This window comes from Alosa pseudoharengus, unplaced genomic scaffold (assembly GCF_046254945.1).
Source record: "Alosa pseudoharengus isolate Yale_2024_CS ecotype anadromous, Long Island Sound unplaced genomic scaffold, YU_APseudo_1.1 YU_APseudo_1.1_scf_12, whole genome shotgun sequence".
NCBI lineage: Eukaryota > Metazoa > Chordata > Actinopteri > Clupeiformes > Clupeidae > Alosa > Alosa pseudoharengus.
This window is the reverse complement of record NW_027468587.1, coordinates 36,128,480-36,149,238: the sequence shown is the minus strand read 5'-3', so window position 1 is coordinate 36,149,238 and position 20,759 is coordinate 36,128,480. Positions and strand designations below refer to the sequence as shown.

Sequence of the window (20,759 nt, the reverse complement as noted above, 5' to 3'; positions counted from 1 at the left end):
ACCCCCAATCATCCGGAAATCGATCTAAAGTGCATTTTACTCCGGATAATTCCTTTAATACGGAGTGGCCAGGCTCTCCGTAGAGGGGCTCTGGCTTTACTATGATTTATGTATTTTTCCAACTGCCCAACAGATGCAGCTAACTGGTTGGTTAGGCTAACGTTAACTTGGTAAAAAGAAACGGACCAAAAAATAATACATAAGACATCAAGGGTCAACTTTGCAACGCTGTAATACTGTAAGAAAACAGCTAGGAGATTTATTGTCTAATATAACATGATCATAAGGTTGATAAACTTACCCTTCAGTAGGCTAATTCGATCTGCCATTCTCTCTTCCACTTCAGTCACTGATGATAGTTATCCAAACTTTAACGGTCAAACCATGCTTCAAACACTTCTTCTTCTACTACTACGTATTGTTTGAATGACACATTACAGCCACCTGCTGCTCTGGAGTATGTCTGAACTTGAAATTTTCACTTTCGATCAACACAAGAAAAATGTCTACATCCAGCATTCAAAATTATCTCTTGAAATCTACTTAATTAAAACACGTTTGCAAGCGGAATATAAAACAATCATGTTGCATATATCAAATTAATTTGTGTCAAATCAAAGACCCCCTATTTCCATTTTTTTCAGTGTGCATGCAATGTGATGCAAAGTATAGAAAGGTGATGAAATATACAGAGACAGGTCAAGAAATATAGTGCAATGTAGACAGTAGTATACAGTTGATTTACAGAAGGTGGTTTAGAGTAATATGAATTAAATATAAATATGTGCAGTGTATTAGCAGTTATCTCATACAATAAGTAGAATAATGCATGTAGATGTAGCAGTAACAGTATAATAGTAGAAATAATAATATAGATATAGGCAGTGTATTAACAGAATATAATAAAACAGAATAATTATGGATATTCAATTTGACAAATATATAACAGAAATGTACATAACATACAGCTATGTGCAGTGTGGAAACAGTGTCATTGTAGTGCAGAAACAACAACTTAAGAGTAGTAAGAATAAGTCTGTGCAGGATGAATAGTATGAAGATCAGTAGAATAACTATGTAGAAATGTAATTACAGTAGGCCTATGTACATTTGTAAATAAATAGAAAACTATGGGTGAGAGGGATAAATTAATTTTATTTAATCGTAAAAGTAAATTGCATTCAATTAAATTGCAATTAAAAATCTTTCCAGTAGGCTTTAATGTCACGCAAAAAGTACAACCAAAGCTGAGCTTGATCAACTACAACGTCTAAAGAACCAGAACTTCAGTGTAGTTTTTTTGCTGGGTCCCAGGCCATGTTGGTCTGAGGGGAAATGAGAAAGCGGACAGTGCTGCTAAGCAAGTCCTCAATGAAGAAGTCACAGATGTCAAATCCGTGCCCCAGACCTTAAACCTATACTGAACTCTTACATCACAGATAAGTGGCAATCTGAATGGGATTAATGTACCAACATCAAGCAAGGAATGGGAATTTTGGCACGTTTTCATGATCCACTGGGTCGTTATGGGCCACACAAAATACGGTGTTGCTAAAATTACTCCTATTGTGGCTATTAGAGACATGCGTTCATGAGTATTCAGCTACATTTAATGAGTTAAGTAAAATACATTCACACACAAAAAAAAAAACATCACTAATGTTGTGGACATTACTTTATTCTGAGATACATCAATAGGCTCAGAAAAACAATCCTAAACAGACATAAGGTCTTTATAGAGCAAATCCATATAGATTATTTGTCAAATAAACCAGTAAAACAGAATTAGGGGATGGAATATATAACATTCACACTCATAGCTCATATTTTTAAAATAAATCAGTGAAAAAGTATCCTGACAAACAAGCAGCATTTGAATTCCTTAGTCATATTTCATAATTTCAATTCTTCTAGGTTACCTGATAGCCCAGTTTGAGAGGTGCAAGACACGTGACATTATTTATTTTTGCAGCCAATCACTGCTGTTGTTTTATTTTATTGATTTGATCTTAGTCATAGAAGCTAAATTCAAAGGCAGGCCACAGGTAAAATCCAACGAGCCGCATTCACCCCGCAAGTCAATAGTTGAATAGCCTTCTCCTAGAGCTTTTGCGGTATTGCCACTGCTCCAACACTGAAAGGCACTGTTAGAATGCTTGGATCAAGCCAGGTTCAGCATAGCGTATGCCACTGTCTGCTCATGTTGGTGACCGGACCAGGGCAAGCACACTTTTGCAGTTCCCGCCGGAAATGCAGTCTAGTTGTAATTAATGCTTTTCTGTTTAGTTACAGATATATATATATGAAGTTTTATATATGAAGTAGGTGATGGGAATAAATATAAACAAGTAGAAATATGAAGTAGGTGATGAGCATAAATAAGCCTATTGCCCTTCACCAATAGTCAGAAATCAGGACTGTCCTCTTCAACAGGTGTGAAACTGCCAGTGTGATACTGTTCAGGCAGATATAATCAGGCTTTTGTTTGTTTGAGTGCTATCCTGACAACCACATATTTGATATCCATGAACTCCATTAAAAGCATATCTCATGAGGAAAACTCCTTTATTCAGATGAGAAGAACATTATGCAAGAACAGGAATGACTGCCAAGCCTGCAGCAGGACTACAAGAAGCAGATGCTGACGGCCGCACACGCCCTGGCCGTGGACGCCAAGAACCTCCTGGACGTCATCGACCAGGCACGCCTCAAGATGATGGGCCAGCCACGGCCCCACTAGAAACTGACCCGTTGGCTGAAGGGTCGCAGGCCCACAGGGGGGACGGGCTGCCTGTTCTTGGTGGACGGAGCCTGGCACCGAAGCGGGCAAGTGGCCCTCCTCCCCCAGACTGCCTCACACCAGCATGTAGGACTCCACATTGGACTCTTGAGAAAGAGGGAACGAGGAGACGCCACTTCCAAGAAACTAACTACTGACTGACTCCTCTGCCACACCAGATGAACAGACTTCTGGCTGATGGCAAGGCTGCTGTAATCTATTGTGCGTGTGTGTATGTATGTATGTATGTATGTATGAATGTATGTGTGTATGTGTGTGTGTGTGTGTGTGTACTTTGGTTGTGTTGCTCAAAGGCCAAGTGGCATTCTGGAGTTAACATGTTTGATCACCTGGATCAGGGTGAAGGAGCCTGGATGGATTAACTGGAATGTTTGCACTGATCACCTGGTGAAACTCTGAGACTTCCACTCACGCTCTCAGTATCGGTCACCTGTCAGTGTGTGTTCATTTCAGCTCAAAGCCAGACAGCCCTGGCCATCTCCAAACCTACTAAAACAACCGAGTAAATAAATCCATCACAAAGTAATAAAGGATGTACTGATTTTTTTAACGTAGAAATGCATGCATTTGGACAGTTTCTTGCTATATGAAGGTATCTTATTAGATTCTCTCCCCACCCCTTACATCACAATGCCCAATCATGGTGGCGCTAGCAAACACATTTGTCACAGCTGCCTGGTCCATTTTCAATGATAATCCTAGAGTAGACTGTGTTTTCAAAAAAGTCCTCGGCTTCTTTTAAAATGCTGTCGCGGGCATGTTTTTCTGCAGCTCAGAGCTGTTTTTTTAAGTTGAGTAATATTCAACTTCTAGTGGAAAAGTGCCTTACGTCACACTGTTTTTGACAGCTGACCACAAAAAAGATGCTTTGCATATCACAAAAACATGCTTCCGACTGCTTTTTGGAACATAAACGATAGCAGATTGAAAAAGCGTTGTAAACACAAGTAAATGCAGTTTTTCCACCTCTGAAAAGAGTTTATTTACCTCTTATTAGAGTTTATCCACCTCTCAAAAGAGTTTATTCACCAATTGCAACTTTTAACATTAAAAAAATCACACTGTAGGCTATTATCCACATTCACAATATGTACACTCATCAACACTCTACCATCAACACTCTACCACCTCCACCATCATCAAACATGTTCTGAGTGCCTTTTTAAAAAATCCGATACTGCTTGGCGCAGTCCACCTCACCGAAATCACAAAATTAATAGTTCACTCACCTCTTATTTTACCACTACATCCCTGTAGTGACATTTTCTGATTGATCATACTGCAAAAATGCCATACCATTGCAACGCTATTTACACTACAACTCTCATAATGGGTGGAAATTCTATTTTGGGTTTCCAAATTTGCATCTAATCCGCATTTAGTCAAAAAAAGTCACACAATCCAGTGCTGTTTATATTTATTTTGGTGTAAAAATGTTGCTTAATCAAAGTGGCAACAGTAAAAGTCAGAGTCCTCAGACAACTCCTCTCCTCTGCAGCAGCTGAAACATTCGAACAGAATTTGTGTGAGGAAAAACCAAAGTGTTTTGAGGTGTTTTGAGACATTTTTCTTGTCTGAGAGAAACGGTTATGATAAACTATGGTGTTCCAGTAGCCTGGCCCCGCCCACCTAGAGCTTCTTTCAGGGAGATCTAGTCTGGAACACAACAGACACTCATCAGAAGACCATAGTGGGCAGTTGGGGATGTACAGCCTCATCATAGAATTGAGATAGCAGGGAGCAGATCCAGTCAGTGTCCTATAGGCCAAGGTGAGCGATTTCAATTTAATTCTGGCTATAGGGAACCAATGGAGAGTAACTAGGAGAGGAGTTACATGTGTCCTCTTTGGCTGATTGAAGACCAGGCGTGCTGCAGAATTCTGAATCAGTTGTAATGATCTTACTACACAAGCAGGCAGGCCAGCTAACAGTGAATTACAATAGTCTAGTTTGGAGATAACCATGGCCTGGTACAAGTACAAACCGACATGATTTTGCAATTGAGGCTACATGCTCAGAAAAGTCGGATATCAATTATGACGCCCAAGTTACCTGCCGATCTAGTAGGGGTTAACAAGCATGTTGATCATTGTTTCATGCACAATCTGATATGTGACAGATTACAGGAGGACATCATGGAGATCTGGAGTTGCACCTTTCCAGAATTTAGTCCTCCCATATGTCAAATGCTGATGCTGAATGCTGATACTGTTCAATGATATGGCTATGGCTAAAATGGAATTGTGATATGAACATCAGTAAGCCCTGGGCCTGTTCTTATACATGCAGTTCAAAATGTAGCCTATGTATGTTTGCCTTGAATGTTTTACTGAGCGCTAACATTCCTTTATTTATTAGTTTTCTAATCTGAAAGTCTAGCTTTGTAAGCTTCATGTAGTTATTCAAGGAAAGAAATCCAAAGGGATGTTTTGGAAAGATTTACTAGAATCTTCTGTCAAATTTTTCAATATAATACAAGCATAAATATTTGGAAAAAGTAACAGAAAGTAATAACAAAATGCATTTACATACGAGACATTGTTGACTGTAACAGCTTCAAACACCTTAACAGAACACATCTGCTTACTGTAGGCCTAATAGTGTGAAAGTGAGGAGAGAGAGAGGCAGCGCCAGCAGCCATGTGTGGGGTCTGATGTTGGCCGCTCCGCTGTAGTTGCAGAGCCGTGAAGAGCAGCAGTTAACCTTGTTGCCATTCCCAGCGTTGTCCACTGATGCGCTGGCTGCCGCCCCTGAGCAAGTGGCCCTGCTGGCACACTGTTTCACAATGGCTTTCACTCCATCTGTGGACACACAGGAGATGAGAGGAGAATAAGTCCTGCACACCAGTAGCAATAAACTATACTCGTAATCCTATTCCTTTAGTATGTGACTTGATTTATCCAGCCCACTGCGATTTTATTTTATCTTAAATGTTGCTATATGACACCCAGGGCTAGAGGATGCCACCCTTGCACTTACTCATAGTGTCAATGGTGGACATGCAGGTATCCAAGGGAGGGTTGCAGTCTTGGCTGTTCTGGTTACACTGTTCATTGCTATTGGTGGCACTGCACACATAGCATTTCAGTGTGTCCACTGAACACAAAAACATTACACAGCATTGTTATGAATCTGTGCTGTTTTAGATCATATATTCCACAAGTCTTTATTTGATAACAATGAAAATAAACAGCCCCCCTCATGCAGTGGATCAATGAACAAAAGAACACTCAACAATTCAACTAAATGCTACGACATTGAATCGCTATATCTCAGTACACTCAAGAGCAAGCAAGAGCAGCAAACTTGACACCTTTGCTGAGTTTGCTGGAAATGGGAAAGTATTATGAAAATACTTTAGATCTTGCGGTGATGAAACACAGCATGAGGAAACATTTCATTGTTTTAATCAACTGAATTGATTATCAGTATGAATAATTCGTTGAAATTCAGCATTGATCAGTCTGTAATTTCACTTGTCTTATGTTGTCGTTAATAAGAATGCTACAGTTTATGCTTTTTTTTTTACAGTCAGCATTTGTCCACTCCTTACCTGAATGTACACACAAAAAGAGAACCAGTAGTCCAGGTAGATTCTTCATATTTGCAGAGCTGTACAGGTAAGTGTGTGTGTGCATGTGTGTGTTTTATAGGTTTCAGGTAAACACCCTCTTAGAGGAACCACCCAGAAGGCATTCTTTCACTCACATTCTTCCTGTCTGTCAAGATGTAAAAACATGACTGATGTCATCTTGTCAAATTTTCTTTAGAAAATTCTAGAGAACACCACTCCTTTTCATATTATAATTAATGCTTTTCTGTTTAGTTACATATATATATATATATATATGAAGTTTTATATGAAGTAGGTGATGGCATAAATATAAACAAGTAGAAATATGAAATAGGTGATGAGCATAAATAAGCCTATTGCCCTTCACCAATAGTCCCAATTTTGTGGGCAGGGTTAAATTCAAACTGGCTTCCAGGCTACTTCACCCAAGCCACAAGAGACAGAAGCACGCTAAGCGCAGTGAAAAAACAGGACTGTCCTCTTCAACAGGAGTGAAACTGCTAGTGTGATACTGTTCAGGCAGATATAATCAGGCTTTTGTTTGTTTGAGTGCTCTCCTGACAACCACATATTTGATATCCAGAACTCCATTAAAAGCATATCTCATGAGGAAAACTCCTTTATTCAGATGAGAAGAACATTATGCAAGAACAGGAATGTGCCAAATAACAGTGTTAAATGGATTTAGAGAGAATATTTTCATTTGAAATAAATGAAAATGAAAAGATAAACTTGCATTTGCAGTGCAGTTGTGTCAGATGGCCAGGACAGTCATCAACTTACAGAAAGCGTGTTGAAGAAGCTCTGTCATGTTTACTAATTTAAAATATTATTTTAAATATAAATGATACCTGAAACCTGAGCTAACAAGACAAAAAAAAAGATTCCAGAACAGCATGCTAGGGCAAGACGTTTCTGGAATATAAATACAAGCAACTTGCTCGGGCTCCCTACTCCAGTCGTGCTTCTTCAAAGATCCTGAACAGTCAGGCTACAGCGTGGCCTCCTTCTGCTTCTCAGGGGACTCTCAGTCCTCATGAGGCTTCCCTTTCAGCCTCTGCCTGCAGCTCGCTCCATATTCTCGACCACGTGTTTTTCTGACAGGGTACAGTCTGGCCAAAGGGGGAAGGACAAACGTATAGATTCTCTCAAAGGTCACATAGTTACATCAACAGCATCTGAAGTCATGCAGTCATCATTACTGCAACCACAGTCAAATCTGAATAGGAATTGAACATGTGGTTCAATCCTACAGTAGTTAGTTTGATCTTTATCAACTATTGGTTTTAGAACTAGAGCCCACCTCCTCTGGTAGAGGTGAAGGAGGAAGATGACATCGTCCCTGAAGCAGGCCAGAGGGTGTGATGGCACCGTGAGGATGGTGCTGAGGATGTCATTGAGAAAGGTACTCATCCCCTGGGAGAACAACACACAAACATCACCCTCAATACCCTCAATATGTTTAGTACACTGAGCAGAGGGCATGTTAACTGAAGAGTTATAGCTGAAAATAACAGCACTTACCTTGTACATGTAGATTGAAGACTGCAAATGTTCAACTGATTTCAGCTGAGAACAGAAGAAAACAAAATATTGTACTTCAACTGAACTAAATTATGTTTGGTATTTGGCATAACCCACTAACCTTGTAGTTCACGTAGAGCTGAGGAAATCCAGAGAGAAAGCCAAAGGCGTATACTCCTGACCCAGGGCAGAACACACACTAGGCATTAGGCCTATACGTAACACATGAGTAGTTCTGCTAAACAATGTTTCAATTTCAAAACTCAGATGTTCCAAAAATGTACATACCTGTAACAAGGCTGCTGATAAACCAAGAATACCAACTGAAAGGCACAAAAGACTTTGATTATGCTGAGTTTCATATATTATAATCATGAGATACAAAGGTCGTCTTTTGTAGGTCTTATACCTTTTGTTCTTCACGTATAAGAATGAATAGGTGACTCCACTGACACAAAGTGGACACAGCAGATATGAAAGAAATCGCATTCCCTACGGCCAGCAGAATAGTTCAGTTTAGATACTCAAACAATACCCAAGAGATACTGAACTCATGAGCTTTAGTAGACTGCATTTATAAAGTTTGTAGACTGATTATATTTACTTTCATTTTACCTGTGAATCATAGCCTGAGGTTACTCTCTCTAGTTCTTCAAATTTGTCATCCTGAGGGAGACAGCAGAAATTACTACTGTAGAAATTACAGCAGAAATTCTGTGTTCTACTCTGATGGATGCTGAAACTACAAGAGATTTCATGCACGCTTTTGCATGCTTTGCATTCCATGGTGAATGTCTATGACGTAACAAGCCTGTTGAGTTCAGATGGATATTTAAATGTGAATCTGGCAGATATGTTGACTCTGATAATATTCTGCAACACTGTACCTGAATGCTGAAGGCCCTCTTAAGTTTCCAGAGCTGTGGGAAAGACAGAATCAGCACAATGGTTCTGTAAAGGGGTTATAGCTGTGAAAAGCACTGACATGGACAAGCAATGACTGTTAACATTTTACAGCAAATTAAATGATGTTTCCTAAACAAAAGGCAGGAGGAGCACATAAGGATTATTGGCAATGCACAAAGTGTCCCACGTTCTCCCCATTCTCTGGTACTAGCTCACATTACCTTTATGCATAGGGGCTGAGAGTGGATTGATCACACGCAAACTCTACCGAGCCAAACATGCTTATTATCATGCTCTAAATCAAGCATTCTGATGGCTGAAACTAGTAAACCTTCCTGAATAGCACTGCAACACCCAGAAACACACGTTGACTAAAACCATGACTGCTATGTGTTTCAGTCTTTGGGCTCTATCTTACACCCGGCACAACGTGGCGCCAAGCGCGATGCAAGTCTTGTTCCTATCTTACACCCAAGGCAGTGATAGATTTTTCACCATGCACTCCAGTTCAATTGAACATTGCGCCCAGGGGTATGTCAATTAAAAAAAATAGGTGAGGTCAGAGACATGATCCAAAATCGCTATCTTACACCCTAAAAATCCTTACGCTAACTGACCAAGAAAAAACTGGTCTAAAGCGAAAGGCGCATATAAAGCACAGCTATTTTAAAGACGCACTGTCACAAGATGTAAGCAGCCCTTAGCAACGAGTCCCAGGCAACGACTCATCTGCAGGATAATCCTTATTCGTATTCAGTCATTCTAACATTATTGGGGTAAGTGTTGCTTTTTTCAGATGGTTTTCGATTGTAACCCCTTGTCAGTCAACTGTGTATGGTTTGTCGTTGCCTAGCATGGTGAAATAAGTTTCACTTTTCCTATGAGTTCAAATAATAGGCAAGTGCAGATGCATGTAGGCTATACTCTGCTAGTCACACACAGGTTTTAGTAAAGCAATACACAATCTCGCTGTTTAGGTTTTTGCATACTGTACCTCCAGCACCACCCCCACTCCAGTGGGTATCAGCAGCAGCCAGCTTGTCTGGTCCCCCAGCAGGTGGAGGAAAATGACCACTGTGCTGAAACAGCGCCACAGCACTACAGACGCACAAAACACCACCGGTCACTATACCAGGATCAGCACCATCACCACCACCACAATGGCTCCCACCACAAGGAAACGCACCTGATCTTTTAGACATGCCGGCCATGGTCGTCTTCTTCCTCCAGAAGTTGAAGTCATTTTTAATAGCGAGGAACTCAAACAGAAGCTGGAAAATACCATATTTTGTTAGATAAAGCATGTAAAAATAAAAGTAGATTTATTTTAACTTTTGGTTTTAGTTAAGCATCCTGAATTCTGAAAAGAGCTTACAGTACATGAAGTATAGCTGAAAAGAGCTTACATTAAGAATAGCTGAAAAAAGCTTACATTAAGAATAGCTGCAAAAATGGTGAGAGACAATATGTATCCGTTAGTGTCCGTAATCACACCTTTGATTTCATCAACCTGGTGCTCTGTAAATCCTGCAACACAAATTAGTTAGAAGTCAAATCAGATAACAAAATAATTTCTCACACAATATTTCATTACATGCATCTTTATAACATATTATGCATGTATATATTAAATCACTTACCAAATTGTTTTAGGGAATACATGACATCTCTCAAATGGCTCCGCAATCTGAATTTCCTCAGAGAGATATTTTCGTAGGTCAACATCAAAGGGACCTCAGCTGTAGACTCATTTATCTCCTGTAACAAGGGAAATGAAACATAAGCCATTTGTATATAAAATAATGAGCTTATGTAAAATGTGAAATGTGAGGTTACATACAATGACGTCCCTCCTTCTGATCTGTAACTCATCAACAACCATGAGGGGCAGATACATCTTATTTTTCCCTTCTTCCACCCTGGCAAGAACCAAGAACAAGAAATGGACCAGGCATCAAATGGGTGTAAGACAGATTCCCTGAGGTCAGTAGTTCTGTAAACACACCCCAAAGAAGGATAATATTCATATCTGACTGAAGCATCTGAATGAGAACAGATGGGACAGGGCCACAACACTGTAACTGACAGCTGCTCTCTGATTGGTAGGCTCTGGGTCTGTTCTAATTTAGACAAGGGCACACATATAAATGAAGTCTGCAACAATCTTCCAAATGAGAGAGGACCACCAGGGAAAAGGTACATTGGAGTCATTTAGTGGCAATGTTAGCAGATTAGCACAGCATATTTTCATTATCAATTAGCTCAGAATATTTGCTTTATTGTTTATACTATTACAACTATTAGACTCTGTTTGAAGGTCCACTCTTGTCTTGACCAGTGAGCTTCCTTCACTCTGGTAGGGTGATGTCTACCCTGGTACTCACACTTTCAAATAGCGACGCACATCACTTGGCACAGCCCCTTTGCTGAAACTGAACGCCGCCATGATGCTGAGGCAGAGACGCGAGTGCCAGTGGGAGACAGGTGCAGTTGGCACAGAGCCAGGAGCTGGCTGCGGCAGCTCGTCCGTGTCCTGCAGACAACATGCATACAGCTGTAGCCAACTATGAACCCCAGAGGGCACATATCCACTCAGCCAATGGAATACATAGCTCATGAAAGGCTACTGGAAACACCAGACAGTTTCCAAATAATTTAGAAGCCGAACTTCACCTGTGCAGCATGGCCATTCAGGCTAGTGGTCATCTCAGGTGGATGCTGTGTTGTATGAGAGGTGAGTCTGGTGACATAGCTCACGTGCTGGCTATCCTCCCAGGGGGGCCCTCTGCCACTGTGCACATATATTACTGCAAATAGAGGTCCATTGCTTCGGGCTGCCTCTGGGAGTGACACATTCAATTTTCTTTAACAGAAAAGCACAGAATGTTAACATGTTTTGTGGCAGTTTTAACACTACTGTCTCCTGGTTTCACACCAGGTTGTTCATTAGCCTAGGTATTCACATCATATGTCTGTTATTTGCAAATGAAGCAAGACCTGCAGGGCCAAATGGGAGATAACTGACCATTACCTCTCAAATTTAGTGAAGATATTAAACTCGTTTTCCTGATGGAGCAGTCTGTGTCCTTTTACATCGCTGGGATCTAATGTTGAGAAAATGCTGAGCTTTGGGAGGAAACATTAAGTCAAACTCGTGAAGAACTAGTCTGCAATAATCTATTTTTTATTATAACACGCATGCAGGAGATGCTGTTGTCGTGACTCACCTGAGAGTTTTCAGCAACATATGGGGAAATGCAGCTGTCACCTCTGTTGGTGTCACAAGGTTTTGTATAAACAAATCCATAAAGAACCCAGCAGGTATGCAGTACATACACGACGAACACTCCCACGACCACCTTAGTGACAGACGTGTTTGCATTGGCTCCTTTCGTGGTCTTAGAATAACAAGATGGAAACATATTGTAGGCGCAAAGTAATCGTCCTCAAACCATGAAAAATACGATACGGCATAGGCCTATATCCTACAAAATCTCAGCCTGATGCAGACCTAAAGAAAATTTCATTTTGCATACCCAGTGCAGGGGATGCTACATTGTATCAAAGGCTACAGTAGGCTACAGCCTATCACACCAGGTCGCAGCACGCTAGACCAATGCAGCACAGACATGATCATGAGTGCCTCAGTATCGTCCAATAACGTGAACAGATTTTATCAACGCTGCTCTTACTGCATTTCAAAATAAATCCTTTACATTTCATCGAGCAGAAGGATAGAACATGTTTTTTGATTATGATGAATGGCCTATTTAGCCTACAATTGTGTAGGCTATAGCCTACTCATATGAAACAAATAATGGCTAATAGAAGAACATCGTGAAACACTGATTGAGGAAGCTGTTATGTTTTTATTCTATCTTGTTATCCCTCTTAAGTTTTTCCTCTTCAATTTAGCAGATAGCCTACATGTGCCGACAGCAGCAAATCAACATACACCCCATTGCATTGTGGTCTGGACCAGTGCATGCCTGCCTGCCTCAGATGTAACACTGTAACGTTAGCTGGTGACATTATGTCCAGTTCAGCTTTGACGTAGTAACCTTTTCTCACAAGCATTGAATATGCTTGCATCTAAAAGGACTTTACGGAAATCCCAACAACGAATCTGAAATGTTGACTCCACGGACACTGCCACACTGAACTTATATAGCATCATGCATGAAGTTTCTTTCATCGTTAGCATTTGAGCTAGCTCGGAGTAGTGGCAGGCTAAGTGGCTAATTTATGTTCTTTTCTGCAGCAGGCTGGTTTGTAGGCTAGCAATGTGAAATTGCTTTAACAGTTAAATACCTTGGTAGCATATCAATAAGGCGCGTAAACAATGTTTCACCAGTAGGCTAACGTTAAAACTTTTTGGCAAATCTATTAAAATTAGGGCTGCGTCCGGCTACAGCTGGAATCAACTGGTCATGCTTGCTAACTAGTTACACATACTGTCTATGTAAACACCATGGACGTGTACCAACAAAAGTTAGATAAGTCCATATAACATCGGCAAAATGGAAGCATTCATGAGGTTTCTTTGCCGAGAAGGACTGCGAGGAGCACATCATGAGTTGAACGTTTTAGCTTGTTCAAGTTGTTTGCCTCTCCGAATTGTAAGAGGTTCAAGATCACCTTTCAGTTGTCCTAATGCTCATCACTGCACGTCAGCAACAACGAGATGTCAAGGGGGTCATATACTTAGTCAACAGTCAACATTATTACAGAAATTACATTTTAACAGTAAGTGTAGTGTTTGCTCATCTTATTATAGCTTGTTTACCTGGATCTCATCTGAATAAACCCAGTGTTAGAATGCTGTGATGTAGTAGGCCTGACAGTGATTTGTCTTGCAGCTGTGTCATGTCGCTTCAAAGTGTCAGAGGCTTCCCTGTCAAGTGTTGCTCCAGTTTTTGTTGTGGTATGTGCAGTAGTCTAAGTCCAATCTGAATGCTAAGGCAGACAGAATTACAAGATGAATGAACTATGCAGCATTATTAACCAAAGTTACAGTGCACTGATAAGATGTATTTGACTTTTGATCTTTTGAATTTGTAGATGAAATTCGACAAAAATGGGAATGTCACCACATCTGGTAAAAAAAAGTACTGTATTTTGCCCTTAAAAAATAACACACTGTGTCTATAAACCTGTTTTTTCATCTGTCAACTCTTGTCATCTTTCTCCAGAGAAGAAGAAAACAGAGCTGTATCAGGAACTGGGTTTACCGGCCAGAGACCTGAGGTTCCAGCACCAGACAAGCATCAACACACGCAACAATAGTATCATCCTACAGATGGAGGTAACCCCTGTGTGTGTGTGTGTGTGTGTGTGTGTGTGTGTGTAACTGCATGAGAAGTCTGCAGAGACTGACACAACAAATGCTTTCTGGACAGATGAGAAGAAAGAGAATGAAAGCAAATGCTTCCTAATACAATGAGCTTGTAGTTTGTTAATACACTTCAGTAGCTAGCAGGTAAATAGCAATGCTGTTCGTTTCATTACTTTATGTTCATGTAAGTGTCATTTCAGTCATCTCGTTATGTCATCTCAGAGTCCCTACTGTGTGTGAATGTGAAGCGCTTTGAGTGTCTAGAAAAGCACTATATAAATTTAACGTGATATGCAAACAGAAAAAAAATCTAGTGTGTAGTTCTATCCTCTCCATTTAGTAGCTAGTAGAATTGTGTTAGAACTTAGAACTGTTGAGTCTGAATGTGGCTTATGATCCTCTGTCTCTTACCTGATGTCTCATAATGAGTGGTGTCCCCAGTCTCTGAAGGCCATAGTGACGCTGGATTGGCTGCTGGTGCTGGACTTCCGAGGCACGGGGCTGGAGAAGTGGCTGGTGCTGGAGCTGGGCCCACAGCTGGCTGGAGACGGCACGCTGGTCACCTACTCCTTACCCTTTGAGTTCCGAGCTCTGGAGGCCATCCTGCAGCACAGGGTAAGACCAGTTAAGAGATCGGCATCAGTATCAGTAAAGAATGGGCTTGTGGAGTTGAGTTCACACACATCTTTCTGTGCTTTATCATTCTGCATCATGCTGTCATTCTAGGTGTATAATAGCACAGTATTTTGTATGTATATGTATTAGGCCTATTTGTAATAATTATCTACAGTATGTGTGCTGAGTCTGAAGCACTATGGCATGGCATTTATTTGTGATGGCTGGTCTATAGGTGAACACTTTGCAGGCCAGACTGAATGAGATGCAGCCTCAGATTATAGACTCTCTTGAGTCTCTGATGGATCCAAAAATCTTGTCTGCAGACCGCAGTAAGCTACACATGCTTCTGCTCAATAGCAAAGGGTAAGTATGTAAACTCATACTTCATTAAGACTTCCAGATTTACATGTGTTTATATGTGCATGGTATTGACACAACGTCTCAGATTAATGAAGCTGAGTTTTAATGATGTCAAATCTGTTATGGCTCTAAAATAGATTAAATATGACTAAAGTAAGACTTCATTAAGACTAGAATACAATAAACAACTAAATAAGACTATAATAGACTAAAAGAAAAACAATATGGCTTATACAGCCTGCACATCCGGTGCTCAGGCCCTAATTACATGAGCAGCGAATTTCCAGCGGATGCACTAGGAAGTGTCAACAGCAAACTCCTGCTTTTTAACATGTTCAGTCTTTCAGAATTGGAGACAGACATCAAAGTATTCAAGGACAGTCTGCTTAAAATCCTGGATGAAGATGAACTCATCGAAGAGATGTGCCTGACCAAATGGACAGACCCCCGTGTGTTGTAAGTGAAGTACCTCCATGTACAGCGCCCTTCGCATTTATTGGCACCCCTGATAAAAAATCGAGTAAAAAGGGGTATAAAATTCATCGTTTGGCCATTTATCCGGGTTGCACAGTGAAAACAATGTAACGTTGAAGGGGGCAAATTTATGCAGAGAAACAAAAATGCCTCCTTAACCCATTCGCGCCGGATGCTGCACGACGCAACATTCTATCTCCCGCCGGATGCTGCACGACGCAACATTCTATCTCCCGCCGGTTGCTGCACGACGCAACATTCTATCTCCCGCCGGATGCTGCACGACGCAACATTCTATCTCCCGCCGGTTGCTGCATAGCGCAACATTGAATCTTCCGCTGGTTGCTGCGTAGCGCAGCATGCTTTTTATTTCATGTTTCTAGGTGCTACAGAGGCTTAGATATTACATTTTGGTAGACGTTGACAATTTTTTGTATTTTTAAAAAAAAAGTTTAGGAGTTTAAAAAATTAGGAGTAAATGAGTTAAAGGAGAACAGCGAGAAAAACTGAGAAAAAAATAGTTACCTACACTGAGTTATGTTCCTGATAGAGTTCGCACCTAGGCGGCTGAAATGGTGCAGGCTTTAAGTTGGCTGAATTAGCACAACTTTTATGCTTTAAATTGGCAGAATTAGCACAACTTTTATGCATTTCTTTCACATCAGCAGTCATATTCACTGTGTTCACTCGGAAGGAATCAGTTCACTTGGCTAGGCACTTGTAATGACATCTCGAACGTGTTAAAATGCTAAAAGCATGTTTAAAGCCTGCCCCGTTTCAGCCGCCTGGGTGCGAACTCTAGCAGGAGCATAACTCGGTATAGGCAACATCGATTTTCTCTGTTTTTCTCGCTACTGACAGCACTCCGTGACCACAAACAACAGACCTACGTGTTGAAATCGACCGGAGTTCTCCTTTAAGAAATTAATATTTTAAACAAAAACACTTATGGCCCTTTGCCAATAAAACTCACAATCTTCTTCTATGAAGTTGAAGAATACTGTACAAAGCAAGGGACTTAAGACCATTTCTCTTTACATAATTCCTAGATTTCTAGGTCCTCATTTGTGGATTCTCTTCTTAAGCTCATCCCTGTTTTTCTATGGGGTCCAGATCAGGGGACTGAAATGGTCATAGCACGACACTTTATTTTCTGCTCCGTAAGCTATTTTTGTGTGCATCTGGACATACATTTTGGTTCATTGACTTACTGGATGATCAAATCATGAGCCACTTTGAGTGAGATTTTTATTGAAATTGTCAGGTTATCTTGTTATCTTGTAGTTCATGATACAATGCACCCTAATTACCTTTGGAATAAAAACAGTCCCACGATATCAAAGACCCTAGAATGATATATTTATCATTAGGCATGGGGTACTTTTCAGTATAGTCAATCTTCTACGTACGCCAAACCCACATTGAGTGTTGCCAAAGAGCTCAATAGAAATCAATAGAACATGATTCCAGACAAACTCCCAGTAGTATTCAAGAACTCCAGCCATACCCGTTTTCAGTCAGCTTTTCCAGGGGTGCCAATTAATGTGGAGGGTGCTGTATCTTATATGGTCACTCAAACAGGATTTAGTGAATAGGTATATAGATGTGTGTTTGTGTGTGCTGGCAGTGAGGAGAGCAGCCTGGGCATTGACCACGCAGAGGAGATGGAACTGCTGTTGGAGAACTACTACATGCAGGCAGAGGAACTGGGCAATAAGACTCGTGAGCTGAAAGGCCTGATTGATGACTCTGAGAGTGTCATCTTCATCAACCTCGACAGGTGAGTGTAGACATACATGAGAGAGAAAGTTTTAAATCAATATAATCTAGCCTGGCATTAGCAGACATAATATAGACAGACATGGGCTTTTGCACCAGTGGCTGTTAAAATTAATTTGTTGCTGTTTCACCAGATGGTGGCAGTGTGACATGATTTGCGTGTTTAGCTATGTGCTGGTCATGAGACACCTTTGCTGTTTCAAGTCAAGGTGAAATGGTAGATTTGAGTTGTTCAGACAGTTTTAACCGTTAGAGAGTTAACTTAGCTATTACAGCAAAACTGTTGTGATGTGTTTTCGTCCTTCTTTTGGTGATGAGCTGCTGAGATACACTATGTGTGTCTTATTTGCATCTCATTTATTCAAAATCTAGTCTAATAGCCACTATCACAACACCAAGACATGGTATGTGGTGATAAAATGCTTGAAATGAAATGTGATTTGTGTGATTCATGAATATTTTTCTGTTGATGGTCCAAGTCACCGAAATGTGATGATGCGGCTGAACCTGCAGCTGACGATGGGCACCTTCTCCCTGTCCTTGTTTGGCCTCATTGGTGTGGCCTTTGGGATGAACTTGCAGTCCAACTTAGAAGAGGTCAGTTGGCTATACACGGCATGAAAGAACATCAGTAGGAGAGAGCGAAGCATTTTTTTCCTTTTTTTTCTACTACTACAGATTAGACATCATAACTGTGGAAATGTTGTGCGAATGAAAGACCTAAGTGTCTTGGGCTCATATTTTGTTCTCATTGTTTGAAAAGGGTTCCATACAGACAGTGTGGGAACAATTAATCAATTACCAAAATAGTTGACTATTAATTTAATCCACGATATTCGTGAGCCAACAGTGGGCGTCACCATGACACTTCTGTGTTCAGAAATCCGGTTATCTATTTTTGGCCGAAGCTACGTATATTGATTTTACTATGATGGTACAGTTGGACAGTACTGACACATGATGAAAACCGAACAGGAGTAGGTTTTTATGAATAAGGTGGATAGTTGACAACTAATTGATGTATTGATTAATTGTTGCACCCCTACAGAAACACTTGTTCTCATTTGATGATGACTCATTTGTACTTGCCCTGCTCGCCTCCTGAGGGTGTATATGAGCTTAGAGCTGAACTGAATAGAGCTGTGGTACTCTCCACTAGCACAATATGTACCTCTGACAAACAGTCATTGTTTACAGAATGTATCCTGGAGTACCAATTCAATTTACTTTGAATTTGTATTATATGTGATAGATGTTGCTGTAAAGGCTATCCAGATGATGTAACTGTTTGTGAATGAAAGGTCTCCAATGGTATCTCATCATCTGGTGACCATTGGTGTGTGTGTGTGTGTGTGTGTGTGTGTGTGTGTGTGTGTGTGTGTGTGTGTGTGTGTGTGTGTGTGTGTGTGTGTGTGTGTGTGTGTGTGTGTGTGTGTGTGTGTGTGTGTGTCTCTACAGGACCCACGTGTCTTCTGGATGGTGACAGGGATCATGTTCTTGGGCAGCGGGCTGATTTGGAGACGACTGCTCTCCTTCCTGGGACGACACCTGGAGCCATCCCCTCCACCCCCTGTGCGTAAGACACACTCTTGCACACACACACACATATTTAAATGATTTTATTTGAATCCAAAAGGCAAGCAATGGATAATGAAAACAAGATCCAAATACTTTGGGAAAAGTCATTGACAAGAAGACAGGTCTACATGGCTTGCATACTTTTACCTGTCCTTCCATTTATAACACTTAACACTTAAGGACAAACACAACCTCTTTGTCTCCATATTTGCATTCTCCCTATGATGCTGGAGATGGAGCAAAACAGACACTGAGGATAACCAATAATATGCGCACACACACACACACACACACACACACACACACACACAATTAGCACAATTAGTCTCAGCCTGCATACCCAAACATTGGCACAGTCTGACCGATACCCGTTGTGCACAAAGCTAGCAGTTCTGTGTGGGTCCATCAGTAGTACTTGTCACTCTGTGTGTGCAGTGTTAGTCATGGGGTGTTTGTACACACATTTGGAAAATCTGCATGAATGTGTTTTCTTCACTGTGCTGAGTCGTTTATTAACACTGTCATTTATTAACACAGTCAACATTTAGCAAGCCAAACAGCTTCACTAGTTGACAAGTAACATATCACTTACAGGAGAAGTGGTCATGCAAAGATGTCATGCATGTCTTTGTCAGGTACAATGACATGGACAAAGTGCACACCATATGCATGTTAAAATCCCTTATTCTGACGAAAATAAATGAAATAAGCTATCAAAGTTAAATAGTTGCTCACCATTCCTTATTCTCTAGAGTGGAGGTAATTATCCCCAGGCTCTTAGAATAGAAAGCAAGAGCAACAGCGAACGCTTGCCCCCTCATTACCTGTCCCTCAGCTCTTGTCTTAAGAACACTCTCACTGGGCCATCTGACCCTGGTCCCTCAGCTCTTGTCTTAAGAACACTCTCACTGGGCCATCTGACCCTGGGGAGCAGAGGATGGCATGCTGATCTCAACTGCTGTGGAACACGTGCCTATTGACACCCTTCTCCTTTGTAGATCTCCCCAGTATGGAAGAAGGGCCACATCACCTCCCTGAGAGGGACAGACGTGAAAGGAGGAGTCAGATGATGATGATGATTATGTCGAGAATGGCGATGGTGATGTTGATGATGTTGGCGATGAAAACACAAATCAGATACTCATGGAAAGGTGAATCATGTTGACAGTGTTTTGCATTCATGTCATTGAAGTTCAGCTTTTGTGCTTACATTTGAAATGTACATTTGGTAATGTAGGTTTGTGGTTTCAATTGTATTTATTTCTGTAAGTATACAAGCACATAACATTCTCTTGCCATGCCACCATCCTGTAGAGCTGAGAGCTGTCCCCAGTGCAGCACACTGGATATATTGATATAGTGCTGAAGATAGCCCTGATAGCACCGGGGCGTTGAATCCATGTTGAATCAACCTCCGCCGCTTCAAACAAACGTGGATTCAACGCCCCTCAACGCCCCTTTGCTATCTGGGAGATACCTCTTTAAAACATTACCGTAATAGAGGATGACCTAATGTTGCCTTTGCGCTTATATACTTGATTCTGACACACAGTTCCTGCACATTTGATATTTTTTGTAACCATGGGTGTAAGATGGTGTTTGAATCATGCTTTAGTTGTTTTATAACCACCACAGTGTATACCAAGCAGTTTGAAAGTTTGGTGATACTGATAAAATGAGACTGATCAAATTATACTTCTAATCATATTATGACTGTTGTATTATACAATAAAATTTAAGTCACAGAAGAAGCTATTCTAAAGATGGTGTTTGACTACGTTCTAATATTTGGTTGGGCATAAATCCCATGT

At 40.8% G+C, this 20,759-nt stretch overlaps 3 protein-coding genes across 5 annotated transcripts; 1 reads left to right on the top strand and 2 right to left on the bottom strand.

The window, feature by feature from the left end:
• Window positions 1-5,223: 5,223 nt before the first annotated feature.
• Window positions 5,224-6,462, bottom strand: LOC143119557 (prostate stem cell antigen-like). Its single transcript, XM_076281137.1, has 3 exons — window positions 6,354-6,462; window positions 5,780-5,896; window positions 5,224-5,601 (listed from the first exon to the last, which is right to left on the bottom strand). Exons 1-3 carry the CDS (start codon window positions 6,436-6,438, stop codon window positions 5,384-5,386), a joined length of 420 nt encoding a protein of 139 aa, XP_076137252.1. The 5' UTR covers window positions 6,439-6,462; the 3' UTR covers window positions 5,224-5,383.
• Window positions 6,463-7,003: 541 nt separating this feature from the next.
• On the bottom strand, window positions 7,004-13,662 carry LOC143119554 (lipid scramblase CLPTM1L-like). 3 transcript variants are annotated; one of them, XM_076281134.1, is made up of 18 exons: window positions 13,591-13,662; window positions 12,032-12,074; window positions 11,836-11,930; window positions 11,478-11,667; window positions 11,189-11,337; window positions 10,645-10,723; window positions 10,445-10,562; window positions 10,237-10,331; window positions 9,991-10,075; window positions 9,799-9,902; window positions 8,786-8,818; window positions 8,514-8,564; window positions 8,308-8,390; window positions 8,187-8,221; window positions 8,020-8,075; window positions 7,899-7,943; window positions 7,678-7,790; window positions 7,004-7,486 (listed from the first exon to the last, which is right to left on the bottom strand). In XM_076281134.1, the coding sequence occupies exons 1-18, from the start codon at window positions 13,599-13,601 to the stop codon at window positions 7,402-7,404; spliced, it is 1,470 nt and encodes a 489-aa protein (XP_076137249.1). In that variant the 5' UTR covers window positions 13,602-13,662; the 3' UTR covers window positions 7,004-7,401. The 3 variants fall into 3 exon arrangements, with proteins under 3 accessions (XP_076137249.1, XP_076137248.1, XP_076137250.1); XM_076281133.1 differs by lacking the exon at window positions 13,591-13,662 and having other exon boundaries at window positions 12,032-12,570; XM_076281135.1 differs by lacking the exons at window positions 7,004-7,486; window positions 8,308-8,390; window positions 8,514-8,564; window positions 13,591-13,662 and having other exon boundaries at window positions 12,032-12,570.
• mrs2 (magnesium transporter MRS2) lies at window positions 12,627-20,710 on the top strand. Its single transcript, XM_076281136.1, has 11 exons — window positions 12,627-13,550; window positions 13,664-13,728; window positions 13,866-13,902; window positions 13,997-14,109; window positions 14,581-14,754; window positions 14,990-15,120; window positions 15,457-15,573; window positions 17,219-17,371; window positions 17,850-17,967; window positions 18,829-18,942; window positions 19,947-20,710. The coding sequence occupies exons 1-11, from the start codon at window positions 13,325-13,327 to the stop codon at window positions 20,016-20,018; spliced, it is 1,320 nt and encodes a 439-aa protein (XP_076137251.1). The 5' UTR covers window positions 12,627-13,324; the 3' UTR covers window positions 20,019-20,710.
• The last annotated feature ends 49 nt before the right edge of the window (window positions 20,711-20,759 follow it).

Excerpts from the sequence above, each read along its gene's own strand:
- LOC143119557 (XM_076281137.1), bottom strand. The coding sequence starts at position 6,438 with ATGCACACACACACTTACCTGTACAGCTCTGCAAATATGAAGAATCTA. Across the intron at positions 5,897-6,353 it reads CTTTTTGTGTGTACATTCAG|TGGACACACTGAAATGCTAT; the intron begins GTAAGGAGTGGA and ends TTTTGTGTTCAG. Across the intron at positions 5,602-5,779 it reads GTCCACCATTGACACTATGA|ATGGAGTGAAAGCCATTGTG; the intron begins GTAAGTGCAAGG and ends GTGTGTCCACAG.
- LOC143119554 (XM_076281133.1), bottom strand. The coding sequence starts at position 12,226 with ATGTTTCCATCTTGTTATTCTAAGACCACGAAAGGAGCCAATGCAAAC. Across the intron at positions 8,391-8,513 it reads CCTCAGGCTATGATTCACAG|GGAATGCGATTTCTTTCATA; the intron begins GTAAAATGAAAG and ends TGCTGGCCGTAG. Across the intron at positions 8,222-8,307 it reads TTATACGTGAAGAACAAAAG|TTGGTATTCTTGGTTTATCA; the intron begins GTATAAGACCTA and ends TGTGCCTTTCAG.
- mrs2 (XM_076281136.1), top strand. The coding sequence starts at position 13,325 with ATGGAAGCATTCATGAGGTTTCTTTGCCGAGAAGGACTGCGAGGAGCA. Across the intron at positions 15,121-15,456 it reads CTTCTGCTCAATAGCAAAGG|TCTTTCAGAATTGGAGACAG; the intron begins GTAAGTATGTAA and ends TAACATGTTCAG. Across the intron at positions 17,372-17,849 it reads ATCTTCATCAACCTCGACAG|TCACCGAAATGTGATGATGC; the intron begins GTGAGTGTAGAC and ends TGATGGTCCAAG.